General features: G+C 41.9%; 2 protein-coding genes and 1 long non-coding RNA gene across 3 annotated transcripts; all 3 read left to right on the top strand.

Moving 5' to 3' along the window:
* The first annotated feature begins 547 nt into the window (after positions 1–547).
* Positions 548–13,342, top strand: LOC143319031 (cell adhesion molecule CEACAM5-like). Its single transcript, XM_076727588.1, has 15 exons — positions 548–643; positions 2,813–3,157; positions 3,281–3,508; positions 4,066–4,329; positions 4,544–4,804; positions 4,965–5,052; positions 5,148–5,205; positions 5,473–5,525; positions 9,503–9,541; positions 9,654–9,772; positions 10,419–10,688; positions 10,908–11,171; positions 11,499–11,759; positions 12,124–12,161; positions 13,190–13,342. Exons 1-15 carry the CDS (start codon positions 553–555, stop codon positions 13,340–13,342), a joined length of 2,532 nt encoding a protein of 843 aa, XP_076583703.1. The 5' UTR covers positions 548–552.
* Positions 13,343–16,713: 3,371 nt separating this feature from the next.
* Positions 16,714–20,332, top strand: LOC143319032 (B-cell receptor CD22-like). The gene is made up of 5 exons (XM_076727589.1): positions 16,714–16,910; positions 18,049–18,390; positions 18,514–18,741; positions 19,282–19,542; positions 20,052–20,332. Exons 1-5 carry the CDS (start codon positions 16,841–16,843, stop codon positions 20,330–20,332), a joined length of 1,182 nt encoding a protein of 393 aa, XP_076583704.1. The 5' UTR covers positions 16,714–16,840.
* Positions 20,333–21,999: 1,667 nt separating this feature from the next.
* LOC143320010 (uncharacterized) lies at positions 22,000–24,543 on the top strand. Its single transcript, XR_013077111.1, has 3 exons — positions 22,000–22,060; positions 23,090–23,262; positions 23,458–24,543. It is a non-coding gene; the product is annotated as an uncharacterized LOC143320010 (long non-coding RNA).
* Positions 24,544–25,415: the final 872 nt, after the last annotated feature.

A 25,415-nucleotide genomic window follows, 5' to 3' on the forward strand; every position in this document is an offset into this window, starting at 1 on the left:
ACTGACGCTTCAGCGCAGCCTGTCAAGCGACAGATAGAGGGCGTGATCCACGTCAGCCGACCCTACTATCGAAACTCAGAGAGTGAGAGCGACTGCTCCGTGACAACAACAACAAAGCATGCTGACAGCCTCGATCCTAATTTAAGCCACAAATAATGACAGAAAACACTTATTGATCAGTCGTCAACTCGTATCTTCCACAACCTAGCTTGCTCTGTTCTCCTTAACTGTGCCCACACATAAAAAAAGGTCTCTCTTTAAATGGTTTTCATTGTGTTCGGAAAAAATCCAGAGTTGCAGAAACAACAAAGTTACTTCTGTGTTTTAAGTGGAATCTTCTGTCTCCTAATGCATGTCAATGATGTAAAGAGGAAGGAAGTTTGGGGTATTTTTAATAACTTGGCTTCTGTCTGCTGCTCTCAGATTTTATCAGACAATCTTTTTGCACATTAGAGAAATGCCTTCTTGATCTGAACTGGACTTGCTCTACTAATACTACTACTACTACTACTACTACTACTACTACCTGCAGTACTATCTCCACCTGCAGGCATGTTTCAGTCACACAGAGACATGAGAGGAGCAGCTATGAGTTTAACTACAGCAGCTGGTGGGTTCCTGGTTCTTCTCCTCACTGGAACAGGTACAGTATATCTACCTTTATGTTGTAGACTATTTACACTTCAGGCATTTACAGTCAGAAGAACTCAAAGTGAGTTTAAGAGGAAACATTTAATTCAGTCATTCAGTCATTCTCAGATCACTGTTTTCCCAGATTTGACCTGTAAAGTGATGTATGTTGCCTTCGTTAAACCCTTGACTGTAACATCAAATGTTGGATATTTAAGGCGCACTCAGTCCCCCTTCCTGTGTGTGTAAATGCCCGTATCTGGACTGTCAGCCCACAGCTGTGTGTGAATTTCCACATAAAATCTCTCTGTATCATTTTCCCCCACTGAGGTTGTAAATTTCAGTGTTGGGGTTGCGGGGGAGAGAAATAAATTATCGGATGCATTCTTGAATGATTCATCTCTGTCATGTCCAGGCAATGATGTAAAGTTATGTTTAGTTTTTGTCTTGTGTCTATGTTGTCTCGTGGCTTTTATTTTGACATCCCTCTCTCCTCTCGTTTCAGGTAACTTGCCCTTCCCTCATGTGTCTGTGATTGTCTGCTCCACCCTGATTATCTCCACCTGTTTCCCATTACCTTGTGTGTGCGTGTGTGTATATATAGTCTATGTCTCCCTTTGTCCGGTGCCAGTTCGTCTTGTCTGTCATGTCAGAGAACCACGCCAGCCCCATGCCAAGCTTCTTGTTATTTCAGGTCTTGTATTACTTTGATACTTTGTCTAGCCTTTGTCGTTATCTTACCAGTAGTTATTTTGATACTTTGCCTTTGCCATTGCCTGAGTTGCTTTCCTCATTTGAGTGTTTTTTGTTCTCGTTATATCCTCATAGTGAGTGATTCCTTATTTAGTGCATTTTGTGATTTTCCTCGTTGATTTTCTGTTGATACTTTGTCCTTAATAAATTGTGTTAACTTTGTCTCTTGAGTCGTGCATTTGGGCTCACGTCCAAGCCCAGTTGTGACAATCCCCACAGATGCACAAAATGCCTTTGCTGTCCTGCGGATGCTGTTATGGTAAAGAAGTCACATTTTTTTGGGGGGGGGGGGGTCTGACGAGGCAGATGCAAATTAGCGGGAGTCATTCTGCTCCCTCATCTCCCTCACACAGTGGACTGTAGACAGGCATTTTACTGCTTCTATGTAATTAAGTTTTCATTTCAAGTCTTCTTTCATCTTTTCACCAAAACTACATATTTCGGTTTTATTAAGAAGGATAGCTTGCAAATAAATATCATGACAATAGTGATCATGTAAAATGACTTTCAATCATTTTATTTCACAGACTTCCTCGAGTCGGTGTCAGTGCATTTCTTTCTCTTGAATATTCACAACATTGTAATATACCAACCTGCTCACATGAGTTAGCCCTGTGTGTCCTTCTTAAGAGACCATTTCTGGGTTAACCTCACAATTGATAGAGAGTCAAAAATAATCTCACAGTTTTAATTTAAGTCAAAGATTTGACTTTATGTCAGATTTATTTTTAGATATTTGTTTATGTCCTCCTGGCAGAAATCCAAAGAACAAGTCCATATAGCAAATTGACATGGATTGGATGAATTGATCTTTAAAAGTCAAAAAATGATATGTCCATGTATGCTCCATCAAACATCTCCTGCATGAGCACCAGCAGGATGAGCTATGAATGACAAAGCAACTTGATTATTTTGGTCTCAGATCTCTTTGCGAGCATTTCATATTTTCACTTCCCCATGCCATGGGGGAGTGAAGTCAAGTCAAGTTTGATATTAACAGCGACCTCCTTGATCTCCTTCAGAACCTCTTTTTCCATGTCGGAGTTAACTTAATGCAGACATTACATAAGAGTCATAAAAATGCAAAAAGGCTGTTTTTCAGTGTCCAGAAGTGACAAATATTCCTGTGACATCAACACAACTGAAACACCTGATACAAGACTATATTCTTGCTCAGTTACTGAGATGAGTACGTAAATGACCTTAGTGAGCGATTTCTCTGTGTTCCTCCCTTTTTAAAACCTTTAATAAGAAATGAAAAAATTCAGACTGTTTGTGGTCGTCTGTGGCAAACGCGTTGACCCCTCTGGAAATAGTTGTTTTTTAAATGCAGTTCTGTTAAGTTCTACAGAAATACTGTAAAAACATGTCAGTTCTCTGATGTTGTTCCAAATCTGATTGTGGCGTCTGATGTCTTCTTGTGTTGCAGTGGTACAGGGCCACAGTGGTTGGGAAGTGAGTTGCACTCCTCCTCAGATCTATGCCTCAAGAGGATCAACAGTACAAATCCACTGCACCTACAGACACCCACCTACAGTTAACACAGTTGTGGAAAAATACTGGTTTATAAGAAGAATAGATTATGATTATGTGGATCTGAAAACAGAGCCAGAATATTTAGGACGTGTGAAGTATGACTGTCATCAGAACAGCTGCACTCTGACAATCACAGACCTGAAAGACAGCGACTCAGCTGAGTACACGTTCAGATTCATAACAGACCAACCAGATGGGAAATATACTGGTTCACCTGGAGTCACTTTGACCATCGCAGGTAAGATTTTCATCTGAATATTTATTGATTTACTGTTCAACATCTCATGAAGGTTAGTTATGTGTTTATATGCTGACAGTTCAGTGTAAAATGAAGACTTCTGTTCCTTGTTCACATATTCAGATCTGCAGGTGCAGGTGGTCAGATTTCAGGTCCGTGAGTCTTTTAACTGGGTACAGATGACGTGTCTCAGCAGTTACCGCCTGCCTGGTCATCTTCACTACGCCTGGTACAAGAATGGAAGGAAAATTCGGGAGCAGACATCTGACTCGTATTCAGTCAATGTCGTCAGTGCAGACAACTATTCCTGTGCTGTAGATGGATATGAGGCCTCTCGCTCTCCTCCAGTGTGTGAGTTTACTCCACAGTCCTCCACTAACATGAAGCCATCATCATATTAGCTAGTGCACTGCACAACATACACACAGTCTGCCTTGTTGCACGTGTGTGCGTGCGTAATCAAGTTGGGACATGACCAGCAAAAGACTGGGAAAGTTGTGAAATGCTCCAAAAACACCTGTTCGGAACATTCCACAGGTAAACAGGTTCATTGGTAACAGGTGAGAGTGTCATGATCGGTTCTGAAAGGGGCATCCTGGAAAGGCTCAGGATTTCAAAAGCGAGGATGGAGCGAGTTTCACCACTTTGTGAACACATGATTGGATAAAGAGTATTACTGCATGAGCTCAGGAACACTTTGTGAAACTGTGCCAATGAGTGCATTCTGTTTTTATTTATGCTTTAAACAACATATTTCATACAGTAGGGGAGGATTTCTTCACTGAATGTAAAACATTTGTCGGTAAACAGTTCGCTTGTTAGTGATTGCCTCCTGTTTTTAGTTATGTTTTACACAGTGTCCCTACTTTTTAGAATAACATTGAAGTTAATGTTTTTTTCTCCTTCAGATGCTCCACAGTCTCTCTCTGTGTCAGTGAGTCCCTCTGGTGACATCATGGAGGGCAGTTCAGTGACTCTGAGCTGTAGCAGTGATGCTAACCCAGCAGCTAATTATACCTGGTACAAGGAGAATGTAAACGTCAAAGCTCTCAGTGAAGAAGCACAGCTTGTCTTCAGGTCCATCCAGTCCTCTGACTCTGGAGAGTATTACTGTGCAGCTGAGAACGAGCTGGGGAGGAGAACATCTCAACACATCTCTATTGATGTGAAATGTGAGTGAAACAGCTTATCTGGACAGCAACAGACTGCTGATGAATAAAAAGAAAATAGTTTTAATCCGTAAAACCCAGGAAACAAGTTTTTTAATAATTCCCGCTCTCTTTAGTTCTGCCTGCTCTGAAGTTTCAGACACTTCCACATGCACGACTAATACTGATTTCAAGCCAGCATAGAGCGCAGACGATATCTTTCATTTACCTTCTCCAGATGCTCCAAAGCCTCCCTCTGTGTCAGTGAGTCCCTCTGGTGAGACTGGGGAGGGCAGTTCAGTGACTCTGAGCTGCAGCAGTGATGCTAACCCAGCAGCTAATTATACCTGGTACAAGGAGAATGAAGACTCACCAAAAGCATCAGGACAGAACTTCACCATCACTGACTTCAGAGCTGAACACAGTGGGAATTATTACTGCGAAGCCCAGAACAAAAGAGGACGTCACAACTCCACCTTGTATCTGTTTGTTGTGGCGGGTAAGTCATGCTCATTAACCTGCACACATACACCAGTTCACTGCACCACACCCGATTCACATTTCATATAACAACGCATAACTGGTGCAAAGACACCCGACAAAGTGATTTATCAGTCTAATCCCACTAGCGAGCTATATGTGTCTATCTGTATTTCTAGGGAAGTCATCACCGATAATGAATATCATCAGGTTGACTCTGGTGGTCTTGATGGTGATTCCTATTCTTCTCGTGAGTCTGTGGATGAGGTAAAACAATCAGAGTCACCGCTCTTTCAATTTCTTCTTCCAGCTTCCTTTGAGCATGTTCCATTTAGTTTTTGTGTTTGTTGCACTCAATCCAGGAAGAAGAAAACTCAGAGCTCCACCACTGAACCTCACGAACGCGTAGAGATGATAGAGGTACGAGAGAGAGGCCCCGCTGACAAAACTTCTCCTGTATCACAGCTATAAAAAAGTTGCTTATAAATTCCAGCAAAGTAAAGATGTGAAGTGAAATTATGTTTAAAATATGACTTGAGTAGAAACCAGTAATGCATTTGGCCATAACACAGTTTCAGCAAATCATTCTCTTTTATATGTGATTGAATAGATACTTAATATATAATTATCTGCAGTTTTTCATGAATGAGGTCCATTGAGCCTCATTTTCTCATCTTTCCTCATCAGGTAGACCCGTGTGATGAGTATGAGAACATCTCAGAGCAGCAGGCAGACACGGCGTGACGTCCGGTGGGGTCAGAGCCTCCTGCATCGAACAAAACGGGCCGACTTCAGTTTCATCGTCACTGTTACACACAGTTACGGCCGTACACCAGTTTTGTGTGAATTTCTTCAGATGCAGTTGAACCAGAGGCAGGACTCAGTAGATTGATATTGAAGTGTCGCGGTGGAGAGCGAGGCTGTGGAGGAGGGGGCGGAAGTGGATGCATTTACCTTCAGCTCCAAAGGTTTTCATGTTCAGTGTTCAGCAGCAGGTAGGAGTCAGCAGCACAGGCAGTCAGCAACAGCAACAGTCAGTTTAGGAGAATGTGGCATTGCTGACTGAACCGAATCATGTGGAGTTGGAAAACATGATTCGTTGATTAGATCAGCTGATGGTAAGGTGGTGTGTGACTTACTGTCTTATAAGATACTGCTTAATCTATGCAAGCTTATTTTTCCCCTTTAGAGCGAGTTATATTACAGAAGTTGAGGATGAAAGTTGTTATGCAAAATGTAAATTTGAAATTCTACATAATAAATACCTTTTGAAAAATCCTGGTCAGTTTCTGGGTTTGCACCTGTCCTTACTGACAAACTCAATAAAGCCCGTTCAAACAGACATGGTGATTTGAAAGCATCACATTTTCCTCCATGTGCAGTTCAGATTTTCTGAGAAAACAACAGTTTTAGCCTCATTTTGGTCAAAGAAATGTTGACCTTCACCCTAGAGTTGAATGATTTACATTACTGGGACTTGAGTTTTGTTCCCATAAGAAAGGTGAGTCTCCACACTGACTGTCCAAACATCTTATGTGCCCACAACATGAGTAATGCATGTCCACACACATACACACATACACAAACTCCAGCATATAACTGACACCTTTCAGTTACCTACTTACATGTGATCTCCCTCTCTCTCTCTCTCTCTCTCTCTCTCTCACACACACACACACACACACACACACACACACACACAGTCCTGATTGTGCTGTGCTGGTGTGATCCTGATGTGTGCAGCCCTTTTAAATTCTTTGGGGTCACTCAAAGCAGCAGTGTAATCTCGAGAATCAATAAAAGTGAAGCTTTTTCAAAATAAAAGTCAGAATAAAAGCCCATTACTGGTAAGTGTGTGCAAGTCCCTGATTATGAGTGTTTTTCTGCTGAAACAAGCTGTTTTGAAGAGCTTGTTGCGATTGCAGTGTGTGAAGGATGTTGATGATGACCTCTAATGCTTCATGAATTGAATGTCCAGGGTAAACAAGTGCATGGAAGGCAAATAGTTTCAATCATAAAATCTGAACATGTCACAGATTAAAGTGACATAACAATCAGTGATGGATGGTAAATGTAGTCTCCATACCTGTAAACCTCGACCCCCTTGGCACCTTGCATTAAAATGCATTTTGGGTGATCAGATTGCAGTGGAATTCTGCTCCATCACATGAAAGTACAGGTGCAACTGCACCCAAGATGCATTGCGGACACATTGTGATCCAGTCGACCCAGCCAGCTCCGGAGGCGGTCATGGACGTATTGTGATCACAGTGTAAATACAATTGTGTTTTCGATCCATATACACCAACTTGGGTGGAAGTAATGCCAGTAAGTCGGGAGCAACAAAGTGAGAAGAACCTTAACAAAAAAAAAGTCACAAGTCATTTTCCTTCCTCTCTTACTCTGCTTTTCGTCCCGTTATCAGTAAAACTGTCACATATCTCAGGTTCAGTGCATCTCCAGCCTGATAGCTGTCTTCTGCTTGGTGACCACAGAGGTAAGAAGACGGTGCTCTTCTTCATTGTAAGTAGAATTGTTTATTATAATATATTTATACCGTTTATGTACTTATTATTTAATCTGTTGACATGTTTTATTGTCTGAAGCCTCACAGAGAGACGAGAGGAGCAGCTATGAGTTTAACTGCGGCAGCGAGTGGATTTGTTGTCTTCCTCCTCACTGTGTCAGGTAATGTATGTCTACAGTTCAGTGCTTTAAAAGAGGCGAAACTGGAAACATGTGGGACATGCGGGAATACGTGGATCACAGTTGTGTCAGAGGAAAACTTCTCAGAAACCCTTGATTTTGTTTGTGTCAATTGTCCTGGATATGAGGATGGTCTTGTATTGTGCTTGCCAGTGTCCTTTATTCTTTTGTGTAAAGTAGCTGTTTCATGCTGTAAACTGGGAATATTGAGGGTTTTATTCAGACCTGTTCCCTCCTCACTCTGCGAAAACCTGTTTACCTGCTGACTTTGTTCTAAAGCCGATCCCGGTTGCAGAAGCTCATTTTTTATTGGGATGTACTGATTCACGGGGACGTCATCACAAACTGTCTCATCTTGTTTTATATCGTCTGATATCTGCTTCAAACCCTGCTGGTTCCTTTTGTATTGTCTGACATAATTGTGATATTTCTATGCTCTGCGTTGACAGCAATTCTCGGCTTTTCTGCTTTTTTTTCAAACAGTTTCACATGTGTCACTGTTCTGCTTTTCGTTTGAGTTTTCACACTTAACTCAGCGTTAACCTGACCAGAGAGGGAAATGACCAAGAGAAGCACAAACTCTCTATTAATTCATATTTCTACTCTTATCCTGGTCCATAATCTGCATTTAAGGTCACAGGTCCAGCACAGTCCTGTTCACCCCACTCATATGATAAACATCTGATAAAACTCTAAATTCCTGTTGAGTTCTAGTTGGACAGATGCACGATGAGGAACTTTTTATGACCATGACTGCAGATAACTGGTCTGAAAATTGAGGTTTTTGAAACTTGTTCAGTTACCTTTCCCCCAAATTGTCAGATCTGCTTTGTCTCATTAACTTCACCGAGGTTATTGATTTTGATTGTGACTCCTAATGTCTTCTTGTGTTACAGTGGCTCAGGGTGACAATGGCTGGGAAGTGACTTACACTTCTGCTCAGATCTGTGCCTTAAAAGGATCGACAGTGCACATACCCTGCAGCTACACATACCCAACCAGAATAAATGGGCAAGATACCAAAGTTGAGAAAGAAATCTGGTTTAAAGGTGATGAACGAATGGATCTGCTTCACGGTGGTGACAACAACTGCACTCTGACAATCACAGACCTGCAAGAGAGCGACTCAGCTGAGTACAAGTTCAGGTTCATAACAAACCAACCAAAGGGGAGATATACTGGTTTACCTGGAGTCACTTTGTCTGTCGCAGGTAAGATTTTCATCTCATTATTTATCAATTTAGTTCCAATTGTTTAACATCTTATGATGATTAGTTGTGTCTTTATATGCTGACAGTTCAGCGTAAAATGAAGACTTCTGTTCCTTGTTCACATATTCAGATCTGCAGGTGCAGGTGGACAGATTGCAGGTCCACCAGTTTCATAACTGGGCAGAGATGACGTGTCGCAGCAGCTGTCGTCTGCCTGATCATGTTCACTACGTCTGGTATAAGAATGGATTGATCGTTTTGGGACACACGTCTGATTCTTACTCAGACTTTTTTGATCTGACAGACAACTTTTTCTGTGCTGTAGAAGGAAATGAGGAGTTCCCCTCTCCTCCAGTGTGTGAGTTTACTGCCAGTCTTCCACTGACATAACACCATCTGAGCTGCATGTAACTCACTGGTGATTTGGTTTCATTGTGCAAAATTAGATGAAAACCAAATCATTGCCCTGAGAGATTATCGACATGTTACATGCTTATATCATATTCCCTGTTTCCACTCCAAAATTACGCTGTACAATAACAGCTCACACTGGAAAATTACTAAAACAGCACCTCTCATCCCGTCTTTAGGCTGTAAAATCTTTAGACATGGAGATGTCCAGAGACACTGAACCAGGATCACTTCCTTGATCTCTGCACTCTGTGATGTTTATGTGCTTTAGGTTTTCAGTTTGATTTAAAAGTTAGATGAACTAGTTTGATATGTGCCTCATGTGGACCCCCATTGCCATCACACAAATGGAAATTAAGTGTTCAATGTGTTCATTTTTTCGCCTCCAGATGCTCCAATGGTTCCCTCTGTGTCAGCAAGTCCCTCTGGTGAGATCTCGCTGGGCGGTTCAGTGACTCTGAGCTGCAGCAGTGATGCTAACCCGGCAGCTACTTATACCTGGTACAAGGAGAATGGATATGAATCCCCTCATTCTCTCAGTAAAGAATCACAGCTTGTCTTCAGGTCCATTCAGTCCTCTGACTCTGGAGAGTATTACTGTGCAGCTGAGAACAGCCTGGGGCGGACGAAATCTGGCTACGTCTCTATTAATCTGAATTGTGAGTAAAACAGAGCTAAAGCATCACGCAACCAATCACAACTTTCCAAAGCCTTTAAGCCATCAACTGATTTGCTGATTCATTTCTAATCCAGAAAACCACCTCTAAAAGTTCAGAAACTTCCGTCCTGTCTCCTAGAAATGACGTTCGTCCACTAAAATTTTTTGTTTTTGCCAAAGGAAACAAAATTGCCTGTGTTTCATTGTGTGGCAACATTTATGGGATTGTAGGAAACTTTTTGTACTTCTTGCGGTTAATTTACAGTCCCAACATCATCAATCAGTGCCCTAAATTCACTGGAGAACACAAGTTTAGAGGAAGCATTCAGTGCAGAAAAATTAACACAATTTTACTTTATATAGCAATGTTGACCATGATAGTACAAATGTCAAAATATCAATATAAAGTTCTGTTCTACTGATTTCTTTGCTCGTATTAACCAGGAATATAATATCAACAACTACATAGACAATAGTCAATAGTCAGAGCCATCATAACAGAATTTACATTTCAAACATATTTGACTAATATTGGCTTCTTACATTTTGTCTGTTATTCAGCCTTTATATTATACATCTAAATATTCAGTTCCACTGAGAAAACTCTGCAAAACTGTGATGAAACATGTTCATGTTTTCTGCTCTAGATGCCCTGAACGTTCCCTCTGTGTCAGTAAATCCCTCTGGTGAAATCAAAGAGGGCATTTTAGTTACACTGACCTGCAAAAGTGATGCGAAGCCAGCAGCTAAATACACCTGGTACAAGAAGAATGCAAAGTCACACCTTCATCTTCTCACTGAAGACGCACAGCTTGTCTTCAGGTCCATCCAGTCCTCTGACTCTGGAGAGTATTACTGTACGGCTGAGAACAAGCTGGGGAGGAGACGATCTGAAGACATCTTTATTGATGTGAAATGTGAGTGATCTAAAAAGCAACATACAGCTGACGAATTTAAAGAGTTTTAATCAGTTAAAACCAGGAAACAAGTTTGTCAACCATATCTTCTTTTGTCAGTTCTGCCTGTTGCCAGTCACAACACCACTTCCACATGCATAACTAATACTGATTTCAACCCAGCATAGAGCACAGATGATATCTTTCCTCAATTTGTTAATTTACTTTTACCTTCTCCAGATGCTCCAAAGCTTCCCTCTGTGTCAGTGAGTCCCTCTGGGGAGATCGTGGAGGGCAGTTCAGTGACTCTGAACTGTAGCAGTGATGCTAACCCAGCAGCTAATTATACCTGGTACAAGGAGAATGTAAACGTCAAAGCTCTCAATGAAGAAGCACAGCTTGTCTTCAGGTCCATCCAGTCCTCTGACTCTGGAGAGTATTACTGTGCGGCTGAGAACGAGCTGAGGAGGAGAACATCTGGACACATCTCTATTAATGTGACGTGTGAGTGAAACACAGCCCTAAAAGCACTACCTAAAGACTTTACACAGTATTAGCCAAAAAAAAAAAGTTTTTGCCGATCGTTAGTGAAAGAAATTGCTCATCACACAATGGAAGAAGGCTAAGATTAATTTATTTTGACTGTTTAGCTGCTGTTGATGTTGCATATGAATAGTGACTGTTTAAAGCATGTTGAAAAGGTAGTTTCATTCAGTACTTGCAACCAAATTTGCCCCCAAACCATTGGACAGTTTCAGATGCTTCCATGTCCCATTAACTTTTAATTATTTAAATACAACATATGATAATCTATTAATACATCTCCCCCAGATCCTCCAAAGCTTCCCTCTGTGTCAGTGAGTCCCTCTGGTGACATCATGGAGGGCAGTTCAGTGACTCTGAGCTGCAGCAGTGATGCTAACCCAGCAGCTAATTATACCTGGTACAAGGAGAACGAAGACTCACCAAAAGCATCGGGACAGAACTTCACCATCACTGACATCAGAGCTGAACACAGTGGGAATTATTACTGTGAAGCTCAGAACAGAGGAGGAAGCTTTAACATCACCTTACATCTGACTGTTGTGGCAGGTAAATTTACACACATTCTGAGGTCACAAAGCATCATGTGATACAATGCAGGGAAGGCGGTTTTAAAGACTGTCCATCTGTGGCAAACTCCTCAATGTCAGATGGGAAGAATCACTGGGATGACAGTGAACCATGGATATTTACAGCTTTTTAAAAACTAAATAATTCAATTTTCACGTTACATCCTCTGGATAGGAAGCAGAAGAAAAGGAGTGTTTCAGTTTCCCCTGAGCCTCAGATCAACAAAGCTCAGTCCAGATTTCATGTTGGGTCTGGACCAATGGTCTTTGGTGTTTTTTGCGCTCTGTTACATAATGAAGAGCTCAAAGGAATTTAATTATCTTGTTTAAATGTGTTCTTTCAGACTGTACAACACCCGGGAATGTGTTCCCTGGTCTTCCTGTCAGTTTGGGCCCCAGTCATCACTGCCTTTCATTCCCTGTGCACTCAGAGCTGTGTCTGATGATGCTGTCCTTTTGGCTTCATTAAACACTGACCACCAGTGTGCAGGAAACTAATGAGGCTCCAGTGATGTAGCCAGTGTGAGATTTCTTCACACAGTGGCTGCTTCACTTTATGAGCTCAACAATAAAGTGTGTGAAAATATTGAAACACCCTAATTAACTGTTTTTTTTTTTTTTTTTTTGTAATAATCATTTCTCAGGAGCAGGGGGGTTAATAGCTGCTGGAACAGTCCCTGTTGTTCTCTTACTTATCATATCCCTTTCTGTCTTCCTGTGGATCAGGTGAGCAGCTCCATTTTAACTTCAATCATTGAATGTTAAATCATTAAAAGTTTGTCAGAGCTAAAACATTCAATCGTTTATTTCATTCATTCTCCCAACCAGGAAAAAGAGGGCTTCCTATGAATCTTCTGAGACTGAAGAGAGACCAGGCAGCAGGGAGCAAGTGAGCATGGCTACAGTACTTATACAGATGCAGTACTTCCTGTTCATTCATACTGCTGAGTCACTCACTGTCTTTAAGTGTTTCTGGAAAACTCATCTAACTGAGAAGGACTTCATGCTGCTGTTCTGATACCCTTCTTCACAGAAATTCATTCTCATTCTCCTCTTGTCTTAGATGTGACTAAATTCCCACAACTTGTGGAAACTTTCCTACTGTTTCTCCTTTCCTTGTATATTTCTTCCCCTCGCTCTCTTCCGTCATACAGCAGCATGTTACGCCAGCCCTGGAGGTCAAAAGCAGCATTACACAAAACACAACATTTGAGAAAACGCCACATTTCAGATTATGCAAAAGGGAGGATAACACTTCTTGTTTGCGACTAGACAGAACCAAATTCTCTGGTGCTCATGTTTTCGGCATATGTCATTGAAATGTTCTGTGGGATCCTGAAAGCATGCGTGGAAGAACTAGGACTGAGGAGTCAACAAGTGACATCAGAAGGGCTGTTTTGTTTTGATCAGGCACAAGAGCAGGATGACCTACAGTATGCCAGCATCCTCTTCTCCAGCAGCCGGGCAGACGCTCTCAACTCCAACATCAGACCAGCTCAGCCCCTCAGACACATGGAGCAACAAGAGCCCACCGAGTACGCTGAAGTCAAATATGCCAGGTGAGCAACTTTTCACACTGGACCGTCATCCTCACTGCAAGATTGCATTGATGTAACTTTGACATACATTCATTGCATTTTCTTGCTCTGTTTTTATTATGATTGTTGGGATATGCTTTTTTTCCTCACAACCAGAGGTCAGGAAACTGAAGAGGATCCTGCTGCATTGTACAGTACGGTCAACAAAACCCGATGAACACAACAGGCATTTATAGTCTGATATTTCCATGCTTCTTCATACCTTCTTCATAATTTGCATTTCAGCAGGTGGGATTTTTGAAATATAATTCTCAGGATGGGCCAAGAATGTACGATAGAGATCATTACAGATCTTCGAGAAACAACTTAACACACACCATTGTTCAACTTTGTGTTTTACTCTGTATGGGTCAGCTCTCAAGAGTGAGTGTAAAAGCCTTTCACGCATTAAACTGTGAACATAACTTGTGTATCGTGCTTTTTATGGCCACCTGATACATGAAATGTCAGCATTCTTTGGTCTCTAATAAATCTTCTCCCTCGCAAAACACCTCGTGCAGGCACCAAAACATACCTAAAGAAGTTGTTGAGGGGTGTGATGCCTCTCAGACTTTGGAGCTTCTTTTAGAGCCTAAACACTTTCGAATTACTCTTTGAACAAATGTTGATTGATTGCATTTAGTATACATTTACTATCATCATTTACTGTATATTCAGTTAGTGAAAAGGCCAGTAAAATTCAGAGGGGAGTGATGCGTGGTGGAAAGCACTGACAATTAAACAAAAAATGTCTTGGCCAGCCAAAACCAAAGATTGATCTGAATGAACTTGGATTGAAGTTCTACATAAGGAGACATTAGAAATGGATAAAAGTGAGAGTGACATGTACATTGACATGTAAGAGAACCTGAACCCATCTTGACCAGCTAGGCGCTGCTATTCGCCTTAAGATGTAATATGGTGCCACTTTTAGTTCAGGGGAAGTGGCTAAAGTGATTTCCAAAATCTGTGTCATTGAAAGTAGAACTGAAAGTGATAAACCAAAATAAAAACATGGTGATAAATTAAACAGCAGTTAGAAAAAAGTCAGGCTGAAGCTAAAACACATGACCCCTTCAGACAAGGTGTTCATAATAATGGACTTCAAATATGAGTCATTACTTGATTGGACTTGGGAAAGGCTGGGGAATGTCCAGCCTCTGGTTCATATACGGCCTGCGAGACCGTTCGGCAATTCATAAATACAAAAAAGCAATGACTTTTTTCGTGATAAAGAAAATATCATAAAAATTGTAGACCGCACATTCTTCCGAGTGGTCCCTGAACCCAACACAAGCGTCGCGGGTGATATGACGTCGAAGCATCATGGCGGCTGTTAAGTAAGTAAATTAGATGTGGAGTGGCGCACTTTGAAAAAGAAAAGGGCAAACAATGTTTTTTTGTCGTTGAAGTAAAAGACAAACCAGTGTGTCTAGGTTAGTTTGTGTGGACGAGATGAACAAGGCTAATCTCAAGAGTCATGACAGCTACAAACAGTTAGTTGTGAGGACAGATGGATAAAATTAACGCTACTCAGTGGAGTTTGGATACCCAACAAGCAGCTTTCACAGAGCACACACTCTCACAGAGAAACTGTTACACAGGCACGTTTTGTAGTAAGTGAGCTAATGGCTAAGAAGCTGAAAACCTCATTCAGAAGGAGAATTTGTGAAGGAGTGGCTTGTTGCTGATAGCTGCTAGCGTCAAAGTAAACCTGTGACGTCTGTTTGTGTGGAATAATTCATGGAGATGAAGGAAAACCTGATGTGGAAACTCAGTGACAGCGAGTGTCTGTCTAATTTGGCCTTCATGGTGGACATTACCACAAACCGTCAAGCTCCAGCCAGCCTATCAGCTCTCTGCTTTCAAAGGTGAAATCATCTGAAGTGAAATTAAAGCCGTGACAAGTACAACTGGAAAGAGGAAACACCGCATTTTCCTACTGTGCAAGAACAAAAGCCTGCTATGACATCTGAACATGCTGCTGAGTGTGAGAGCTCCTTCAGGCGTTTGGAGAGAGATTTCAGGACATGAAAAGGAACTGAACATGTCTCCTACGCCTTTTAATGTGGGACCAGCTGATGTGGTTGACGGCTGGAAACATGAGATCATTGAGCTGCGAATCAACGAGCCCAAAAGCTGCAACAACCTCCATCTGCTCCAGTTTCATAAACTGTGTTCACATCCTGAAGTTTGCATCTTTGTTTGGGACAGCATCCAACTGTGAGCAGAAGTGACTCTGTTCCACTCACGAATGACTGACCCAAACCTGGAAAACCAGCTGCGAGTAGCATCATCATCATCATCATCATCATCATCATCACTACCATCTGCCATCAGATGCCTCTTCAAAGAGAAGCAGTTGTGGCCTTTGCAGAGGTTAGTGTGTATATGCGTTCATGTGTTCATTAATGTAGAATGGCCCTCGAAGGATGTTATAAAAACTGAAATGGCCCTGGACAGGAAAAAGGCTCCCCACCCCAGACTCCGGGGTATTGCAATGGATATATCCTACGCAGATTTTTAATGCCATCTCAGTTGCAAGAGTAAAATGTTGGTACCGTACTTTTGCAAACCACAGGTACTTACCAGGGTTTCGACCATAGGTATCAAAGTGACGTAGTTCAGATTACAGGCATGGATGGTGGCGGTATGACTTCCAAGCAGCAGACCGCTGTTCAAGCTGTGTTTGTGGTGACTAAATCAGGTATTTCAAGACATAAGCTTTTCCTCACACTAACCACGTGGTTTTTGTGTCTAAACCAAAGCAGACCCTAACCAGGCATTGTCGTAAAGGTTACATATTCATGGTTCGTAGAAATGTTTAATACCAGCATTTATTCTGGTGATTGGGTTGCTCATTTCCTTCTTTTTGTTTTAATCCTTTCAAATAATTCAATATCTGGACCTCTTAACCTGTCTGTTGTGTTGTTGCAACATGTGAATTTCCACATGGAATCAATTAAATCTGTTATTTTTACTTCACTTTTTATCTGCATTTGATCAATATTTGAATAAACCACTTTATAGACTGAATATTACACTCATGGTGTGGAGGCAGTGTTTCCTGTGTTGACATGCACTGCAGCTGTGAAGTGATGCGTTGAAGTGTTACGTGTGTCACTCCTGTTTAGTGACTCCTAAACTTTGCCCGCACATAAAAAAAAAGGTCTCCATTTAAATGGTTTTCATTGTGTTAGTGGATTAAATTAAGAAGTCCAGAGTTGCAGAAACAACGAAATTACTTCTTCGTTTGAAGTGAAATCTTCTGTCTCATCATGCATGCAAATGGTGTAAAGAGGAAGGAAGTTTGGGGTATTTTTAATAACTTGGCTTCTGTCTGCTGCTTTCAGATCTTATTAGACAATCTTCTTACACATTAGAGAAATGCCTTCTTGATCTGACTGGACTTGCTCTACTAATACTACTACTACTACCTGCAGTACTATCTTCACCTGCAGGCACGTTTCAGTCACACAGAGACATGAGAGGAGCAGCTATGAGTTTAACTACAGCAGCTGGTGGGTTCCTGGTTCTTCTCCTCACTGGAACAGGTACAGTATATCTACCTTTATGTTGTAGACTATTTACACTTCAGGCATTTACAGTCAGAAGAACTCAAAGTGAGTTTAAGAGGAAACATTTAATTCAGTCATTCAGTCATTCTCAGATCACTGTTTTCCCAGATTTGACCTGTAAAGTGATGTATGTTGCCTTCGTTAAACCCTTGACTGTAACATCAAATGTTGGATATTTAAGGTGCACTCAGTCCCCCTTCCTGTGTGTGTAAATGCCCGTATCTGGACTGTCAGCCCACAGCAGTTTGTGGATTTCCACATAAAATCTCTCAGTATCATTTTCCCCCACTGAGGCTGTAAATTTCAGTGTTGGGGTTGCGGGGGAGAGAAATAAATTATCGGACGCATTCTTGAATGGTTCATCCCCACAGATGTACAAAACGCCTTTGCTAATGAGGAAGTCACATTTTGGGGAGGAGGGGGGGAGTCTGACGAGGCAGATGCAAATTAGCGGGAGTCATTCTGCTCCCTCATCTCCCTCACACAGTGGACTGTAGCCAGGCATATTACTGCTTCTATGTAATTAAGTTTTCATTTCAGGTCTTCTTTCATCGTTTCACCAAAACTACATATTTCGGTTTTATTAAGAAGGATAGCTTGCAAATCAATATCATGACAACAGTGATCATGTAAAATGACTTTAAATCACTTTATTTCACAGACTTCCTCGAGTCGGTGTCAGTGCATTTCTTTCTCTTGAATATTCACAACATTGTAATATACCAACCTGCTCACATGAGTTAGCCCTGTGTGTCCTTCTTAAGAGACTTAATACTTCAAGTATGGAAGACCGTTTCTGCCAAGAAAAGGGGGGGAACCATGAGTTTGACGTTATTAAAGTAAAAATAATCTGATAAATGACTATATTCTCAGTTACTGAGATGAGTACGTAAATGCCCTTAGTGAGCGATTTCTCTGTGTTCCTCCCTTTTAAAACCTTTAATAAGAAATGAAAAAATTCAGACTGTTTGTGGTCGTCTGTGGCAAACGCGTTGACCCCTCTGGAAATAGTTGTTTTTTAAATGCAGTTCTACAGAAATACTGTAAAAACATGTCCGTTCTCTGATGTTGTTCCAAATCTGATTGTGGCGTCTAATGTCTTCTTGTGTTGCAGTGGTACAGGGCCACAGTGGTTGGGAAGTGAGGTGCACTCCTCCTCAGATCTATGCCTCAAGAGGATCAACAGTACAAATACGCTGCACCTACAGACACCCACCTACAGTTAACACAGTTCTGAAAAAATTCTGGTTTATAAGTATAGATAATGATTATGTGGATCTGAAAACAGAGCCAGAATATTTAGGACGTGTGAAGTATGACTGTCATCAGAAAAGCTGCACTCTGACAATCACAGACCTGAAAGACAGCGACTCAGCTGAGTACAAGTTCAGATTCACAACAGACCAACCAGATGGGAAATATACTGGTGACCCTGGAGTCACTTTGACCGTCGCAGGTAAGATTTTCATCTGAACATTTATTGATTTACTGTTCAACATCTCATGAAGGTTAGTTATGTGTTTATATGCTGACAGTTCAGTGTAAAATGAAGACTTCTGTTCCTTGTTCACATATTCAGATCTGCAGGTGCAGGTGGTCAGCTTTCAGGTCCACAAGTTTTCTAACTGGGTACAGATGACGTGTCACAGCAGTTACCGCCTGCCTGGTCATCTTCACTACGCCTGGTACAAGAATGGAAGGAAAATTCGGGGGCAGACATCTGACTCGTATTCAGTCAATGTCGCCAGTGCAGACAACTATTCCTGTGCTGTAGATGGATATGAGGCCTCTCGCTCTCCTCCAGTGTGTGAGTTTACTCCACAGTCCTCCACTAACATGAAGCCATCATCATATTAGCTAGTGCACTGCACAACATACACACAGTCTGCCTTGTTGCACGTGTGTGCCTGCGTAATCAAGTTGGGACAGAAGCAGCAAAAGACTGGGAAAGTTGTGAAATGCTCCAAAAACACCTGTTCGGAACATTCCACAGGTAAACAGGTTCATTGGTAACAGGTGAGAGTGTCATGATTGGGTCTGAAAGGGGCATCCTGGAAAGGCTCAGTCTTTCAAAAGCGAGGATGGAGCGAGTTTCACCACTTTGTGAACACATGATTGGATAAAGAGTATTACTACATGAGCTCAGGAACACTTTGTGAAACTGTGCCAATGAGTGCATTCTGTTTTTATTTATGCTTTAAACAACATATTTCATACAGTAGGGGAGGATTTCTTCACTGAATGTAAAACATTTGCTTGTTAGTGATTGCCTCCTGTTTCAGTTATGTTTTACACAGTGTCCCTACTTTTTAGAATAACATTGAAGTTAATGTTTTTTCTCCTTCAGATGCGCCACAGTCTCTCTCTGTGTCAGTGAGTCCCTCTGGTGAGATCGTGGAGGGAAATTCAGTGACTCTGAACTGTAGCAGTGATGCTAACCCAGCAGCTAGTTATACCTGGTACAAGGAGAATATAAACGTCAAAGCTCTCATTAAAGCAGCACAGCTTGTCTTCGGGTCCATCCAGTCCTCTGACTCTGGAGAGTATTACTGTGCAGCTGAGAACAAGCTGGGACGAACATCTCAACACATCTCTATTGATGTGAAATGTGAGTAAAATGCAGGCTTTAAGCTAAACAGAACTCACACTGTCACATTCTTTGCTCTTTCAACTAACATTTTCAACACGGAGCCTGCATTACAAACAGAGCTGTGAGGGTTAAAAACAGTTGATGTAGAGGAGGCACAGGCGTCTAAAGAAGGATGCTGTTTAATGGCGTTATGGGAAATGTAGGATCCAGTGTGTTTTGGAGTTTGAACCAGTTTATGGAGTACAGGTCAGGGTATTTCGTCCTCTGCTGCTTCAGTTTCGATCATTAAATCTGTTTATTGTGAGTCCTCCAACTTTCTGGAGGATCCCTTCAACAAAACAAGATGATTTTACCTGAAGTTCCCTTCAGTTTCACAGCCTGCTGCTGTGGTCCACTGAGCAGCTGCAGCAGATGTAGACCTTCAACAGTCCACATCCTTCCAAACATGCAGCAAAGTGTTTAAAAACAATATGAGCCACTATATCAATGCACAGTCAACTGATGTTGGTCTGTATTCATCCATATAGATCCCCCAAAGCTTCCCTCTGTGTCAGTGAGTCCCCTTGGTGAGATCATGGAGGGCAGTTCAGTGACTCTGAACTGTAGCAGTGATGCTAACCCAGCAGCTACTTACACCTGGTACAACAAGAGCCTAAAGATGCATCAAGGTCCAGAAGGAAGTTACCACTTCACCTCCATCAGCTCCAAGGACAGAGGGAACTACTACTGCATGTCTGGGAACAATTATGGAAACATAAACTCTTCACTTCTTTTTGTAGATGTTCAATGTGGGTCACCAAACTTCTAGCACGTCTGCATGACATTGAGTAGTGCTTAGCACACAATTTAAAACTAATAAGAGCATGAGATAAGATGATCAGACATTTTTCTCCTCCCCCTTTGAAGGCCTTCCCAGCAGTTCATCGTCTGGTTTCCTGTATATGAGTATAACCCTGCAATTATATTGTGATGGATTGTCTCTGTACATATTGTCTTCTAGATGCTCCAAAGTCTCCCTCCGTGTCAGTGAATTCCTCTGGTGAGATAGTGGAGGGCAGTTCAGTGACTCTGACCTGCAGCAGTGATGCTAACCCTGCAGCTAAATATACCTGGTACAACAAGAGCCAAAAGCTGCTTGAAGGACCTGAAGGAAGTTACCACTTAACCTCCATCAGCTCCAAACACAGAGGGAACTACTACTGCACATCTGAGAACCAATATGGAAACATCACGTCTTCACTTCTTTTTTTAGATGTTTGGTGTAAGTCACATTTTATTTTTCATGATAGAAAAGTCCTTTCAAATCGCGCATGCTCATAGTGATAGAATATGTCTCCATGCATATTGTTCCATTGCTTACCAGATGCTCCAAAGCCTCCCTCTGTGTCAGTGAGTCCCTCTGGTGAGATGATGGAGGGCAGTTCAGTGACTCTGAGCTGCAGCAGTGATGCTAATCCCGAAGCTATTTATACCTGGTACAAGGAGAATGAAGACTCACCAAAAGCATCAGGACAGAACTTCACCATTACTAACGCCAGAGCTGAACACAGTGGGAATTATTCCTGTGAAGCTCAAAACAAAAGAGGACGTCATAACTCCACTGTGCATCTCAGTGTAGTGGCAGGTAAGTTTTTCACTTCATTTACACGTGTCAATGTCACGTGTGAAGGAGCAGCTGGGGATTCCTTGTGAATTGGAGGGAGGCATTATAGTCTTGGGAGTCGATATCTAAATCTCAGAGGACACAAGTTGTCCATTTAAAAAAAAAAAACAAAAACATTTGCGGTCTCTAATTGCTGAAATCTCAGCAGATGATAACATCACTAAAAAGAAGTCAGACAGGGCAGGAAAGACGAGCAGTCAAATGATCAGACATGATTTCAACAAACCCCCTGATTAAAACTTACTCGCAAGAGACAACCGAAGCTAACAGTGCAGTTATTAGTCATACTGAAACATCCGTCACAGGTTTTCAGAATGACTTCCTGGTTTCACTTTGACCTGTGCGATCTGTGCTTTTGTTTGTTTGTGTACATGTTGTGTACAAATGCATGCTATTTCACACTAGCACAACATCTAGCACAACGTTTGGTTCACAGGGGTGCAGTGGCTCTTATTTCAAAAGGGCCGAGTGTCTGAAACTCCCATTTGTTTGCACCTCTACTCGCGCCTTTGCACTGAAACACCAAACAGACAGTGGTATCAGTCTATGGAACTGCCATGCAACACCTGACTGAAAACACCCAAATTGATTTTTTATTTCATCACAGGTTTCCAAGGAGGCTGGAAATCAGCAGTCATTGGAGCAACCCCTGCTGTTCTCCTGGCTATCATATGGCTCTCTGTCTACCTTCTCATAAGGTGAGCGGATTACAAAAGCGTTGTACATTGAGTACCTGAAAGTGAGTCTTTTTAGTAGTCAGTTTGACAATTCAGTGATTAATGTGTGTATTTTTAATGAACTCTCCCAACCAGAAAAAACAGGGCTGCCAAGCGGTCATCCGAGCCTGGAGACAGACCGGGCAGCAGGGAAGAGGTGAGCGACGAGTGTAAACTCCTGACTCCTGTTCTGGTTCCTCAGTAATTTGGGGTTCAGGCTCATGTGGAGAGGCAGAGATGGGGATCAAACCACCAACCCTGTGATCAGTGGACCTGCTCGACCTCCTGAGCCACAGCCGCGTGTCAATCATCGCCCGACGTGTTCTAAATGAACATCTGCTCCTTGCGGTTATCTGAAGCATGCAACTGATGTGCATGCGTGTGTCCACTCTCCCTCCCAGCGTCTGCCCTTCATAATCCATGAAACACACATTCTTGAATCTTTGCAAACGGTCAAAAATGACAAAGGACAAACAGTAATGATGACACTTCATGCATCATGTCAGAGGCAATGTGGCAATATTCTTTATCCACAGATTCCACAGAGCGGTCGCTAGGCTCCCTGTGGGCGTTACTGATACGTCAACAAAAATTCAAATCCCAGTGTGTCATGAAGAGCAGAAATGCAGTGTGAACAAAGCATAAAGATCAGAAAACATATAAAATAACTACAGAAAAAGCACTTAAACCATAGTTGATGCAAAAACACCAAAAACATAAATGGAAAACACCAACAAAGAGGTACCAGAACAGCTCTCATACTGATTAATTAACATCTATGAGATCATTTCTGCTGCTAAATACAGTACGTTTAGTTAAAGCAGTGTTCAGTAGTTCACACATTTTCACCGATTTAGTAATATTATGCAGCTCAATCTGTAGGTTCTTTCTCTCTCAGCTCCACTGGAGTCGGTGAAGCACAAAAACAGGCCCCAGCTGGTTTCCTGTCACACTTTGTGTTCACCTCTGATCAGTCATGTGTGCTCGCAGAGTGCCCAGGTCTGTTAGCGTGCTGAGCTAATGTAAGCAGTCCGTTTTTACTGAAATAATCCAGCATTCGATTGAAGATTATTTTACTCAGCACTGGCAGCGTACCAGCAGGTCTACAGCTGGAACAAGTGAGACCTGCTCTAAGCAGGCGACATGGCTGCAGATGTAAAATGGAGAAGTCTTGTTGTCTTTCCAGTGTCTACCCAATCAGTCAGAGGACCAGGAGGACCTTTACTACGCCACTGTCCACTTCACCGAGAACCAAGATCCTGTGTACTGCAACGTCAGACCTGGACCCCGCAGACACGAGCAGGAGGAAGTCGTTGAGTACGCTGCCGTCAAATTCAACAGCGCTGGTACTCCCCCGAGGTGAGCGGCTCCTCTCAAAAACTTCATGCATTTAGAACTGATGATGAGGTATTGGAACACTTTCATTGCCAGTGCAGTTAACTATTTTTATACATTTTCACCCTCTTTGCATTAGTTGATATTATATCTTCAGGATCCCCTGATTTTTTTTTTTCTTTTTTTTTTTTCCCTTTTTTTTTTTTTCTCCCCTCTCAGAACAAGAGGTCCAGAATCTGGGGAGGATCCAGCTGCTTTGTACAGTACAGTTAACAAAACTGTTGAATGAATCTCTAGTCTGTCTAATCTCTTTGTATTTATGTGACAGTGTGGAGGATTATTACCTGAATTGTCAAAAAAATTTACATTTTAAATACTAATGACTCCAGGGATTCCCTGACTCATCATCTGTCACTGGAATCGTAAAACGTCTCGTCTACTGTTGGATGAGCCTGATATTTAGTACAGATATTCGTATCCCCCCAGGATAACTTAGAACTACTTTAGCCGTCCACCATCAGGTCAAAATCTTTGTTCACTGCTTAGTTTATGATCAAACATCGCTCCACAAAGCCACTAGTGGTCAAATACTCCACAAGGGGATTAATTTAATGTGTCATTAGGAAGGAAATGTTGATTGCACACAGTAATGACACCAGCATCATTTAGATTGGTTCCCTAAAGCCTCGCTTTCACTGGGCGGTGCTGTTTGTCACCAGGTACGATTATGGTCTAAATGAATGAACGAACTCGTGTCGACCCCTGCTGCAGTTACTTGTTTGCGCGAAGCAGTACTCAAACTATGTTATTACTCCATATAAAATGATGAGGGCTTCACTTACCAAATACAGTGTGTCATGTGCTGCTCGTAGTTGCTGCTCTGAGGAAAATGAAAGTGGTCAGCTAGCACTTGGAAATGCTAAGGGGGGTTGAAAAGTTGCCTGTTTCTACTTTTTTAACGTTTTTATAACTTGAGCCTTTAGACGTCTCTGCAGTTCTGTATGAGACACCTAATCCCAATATAAATTTGCTGTTCAAAGGCTCATTGGGCTGATGGAGAGGAACATGCAGTGTAGGTGATGTGGTTGCACTTTAACTCAGCTGGCACTAGATGGTAGTGAAGAGACATATTGTACTGATAGAAAACAGATCCTGTGAAGTACATTCCTCTTATTTCTGTGTATATATTTTTTTTTTTAGTTATTTCTACGACTTGCATTTATTTACATGTTTTCCTTATTCTGTTTTGTATTATATCTGTTTTGCTGGAATAAAAATTTTGTTGAAATTCTCACAGCTCACGTCAACACCTGTGATGATGGTATGTATTGCTTGATTTTGAGGGGACATAGTCCAGCAGAGGAACTTAGCAAAGTGTGAGAGTTAGTCTGTCCCAGGCGGAGCAGAAGGACTGTGTGTGTTCAGCTGAAATAAAGACACTGGAAACAGAGTCCCGAGGCAGTAAAGGCAGACTGACTGCTACTACAGTCACACTGAGCAAGGTGGGTGAAGTGTGTAGTCCTGCTCACTGAGGTTTTCCTGTCCTGCTCCCACAGCAATGTATGACTTTTTACAGCCATCATTAATGCAGTACATCTTTAAATCTTTAGCTTCAGCGTCTCATCATGTTGCCTCTTCAGGAACTTGGTAAAGTTCTTGACAGCTGAGCGGATTGACAGGCTTTCTTTCATGTATTGAACTGTGCCTGCATTGACTTCCTCTCTTTGGATCGGTGGTGGGGAACCTTTTTCCTATCAAGGGCCTTTTTCTTCGAGGGCCATACTGAATTATTGAAGGCATATACACACTAACCTCTGCAAAGGCTGGAACTGCTTCTCTTTGGCAAGCGTTCTGATGGCATACAGTAGAGATGATGATGATGATGATGATGCTACTCACAGCTGGTTTTCCAGGTTTGGGTCAGTCAGTTTTGAACAGAACTGAGTTTTTAGAGTCAGTTTTGAAAGGGGCTGCTCTCAAAAGGAGGTCGCTTTGCTTCTCAGTGATTTCATGTTTCTAGCTGGTTCCACATTAAAAGGCGTAGGAGACATGTTCAGTTCCTTTTCTTTCCTTTTCATGTCCTGAAACCTCTCTCCAAACGCCTGAAGGAGCTTTCACACTCAGCAGCATGTTCAGATGTCATAGCAGGCTTTTGTTCTTGCACAGTAGGAACATGC

The sequence above is a fragment of the Chaetodon auriga genome, chromosome 4 (genome assembly GCF_051107435.1).
Source record: "Chaetodon auriga isolate fChaAug3 chromosome 4, fChaAug3.hap1, whole genome shotgun sequence".
Classification (NCBI taxonomy): Eukaryota; Metazoa; Chordata; class Actinopteri; order Chaetodontiformes; family Chaetodontidae; genus Chaetodon; species Chaetodon auriga.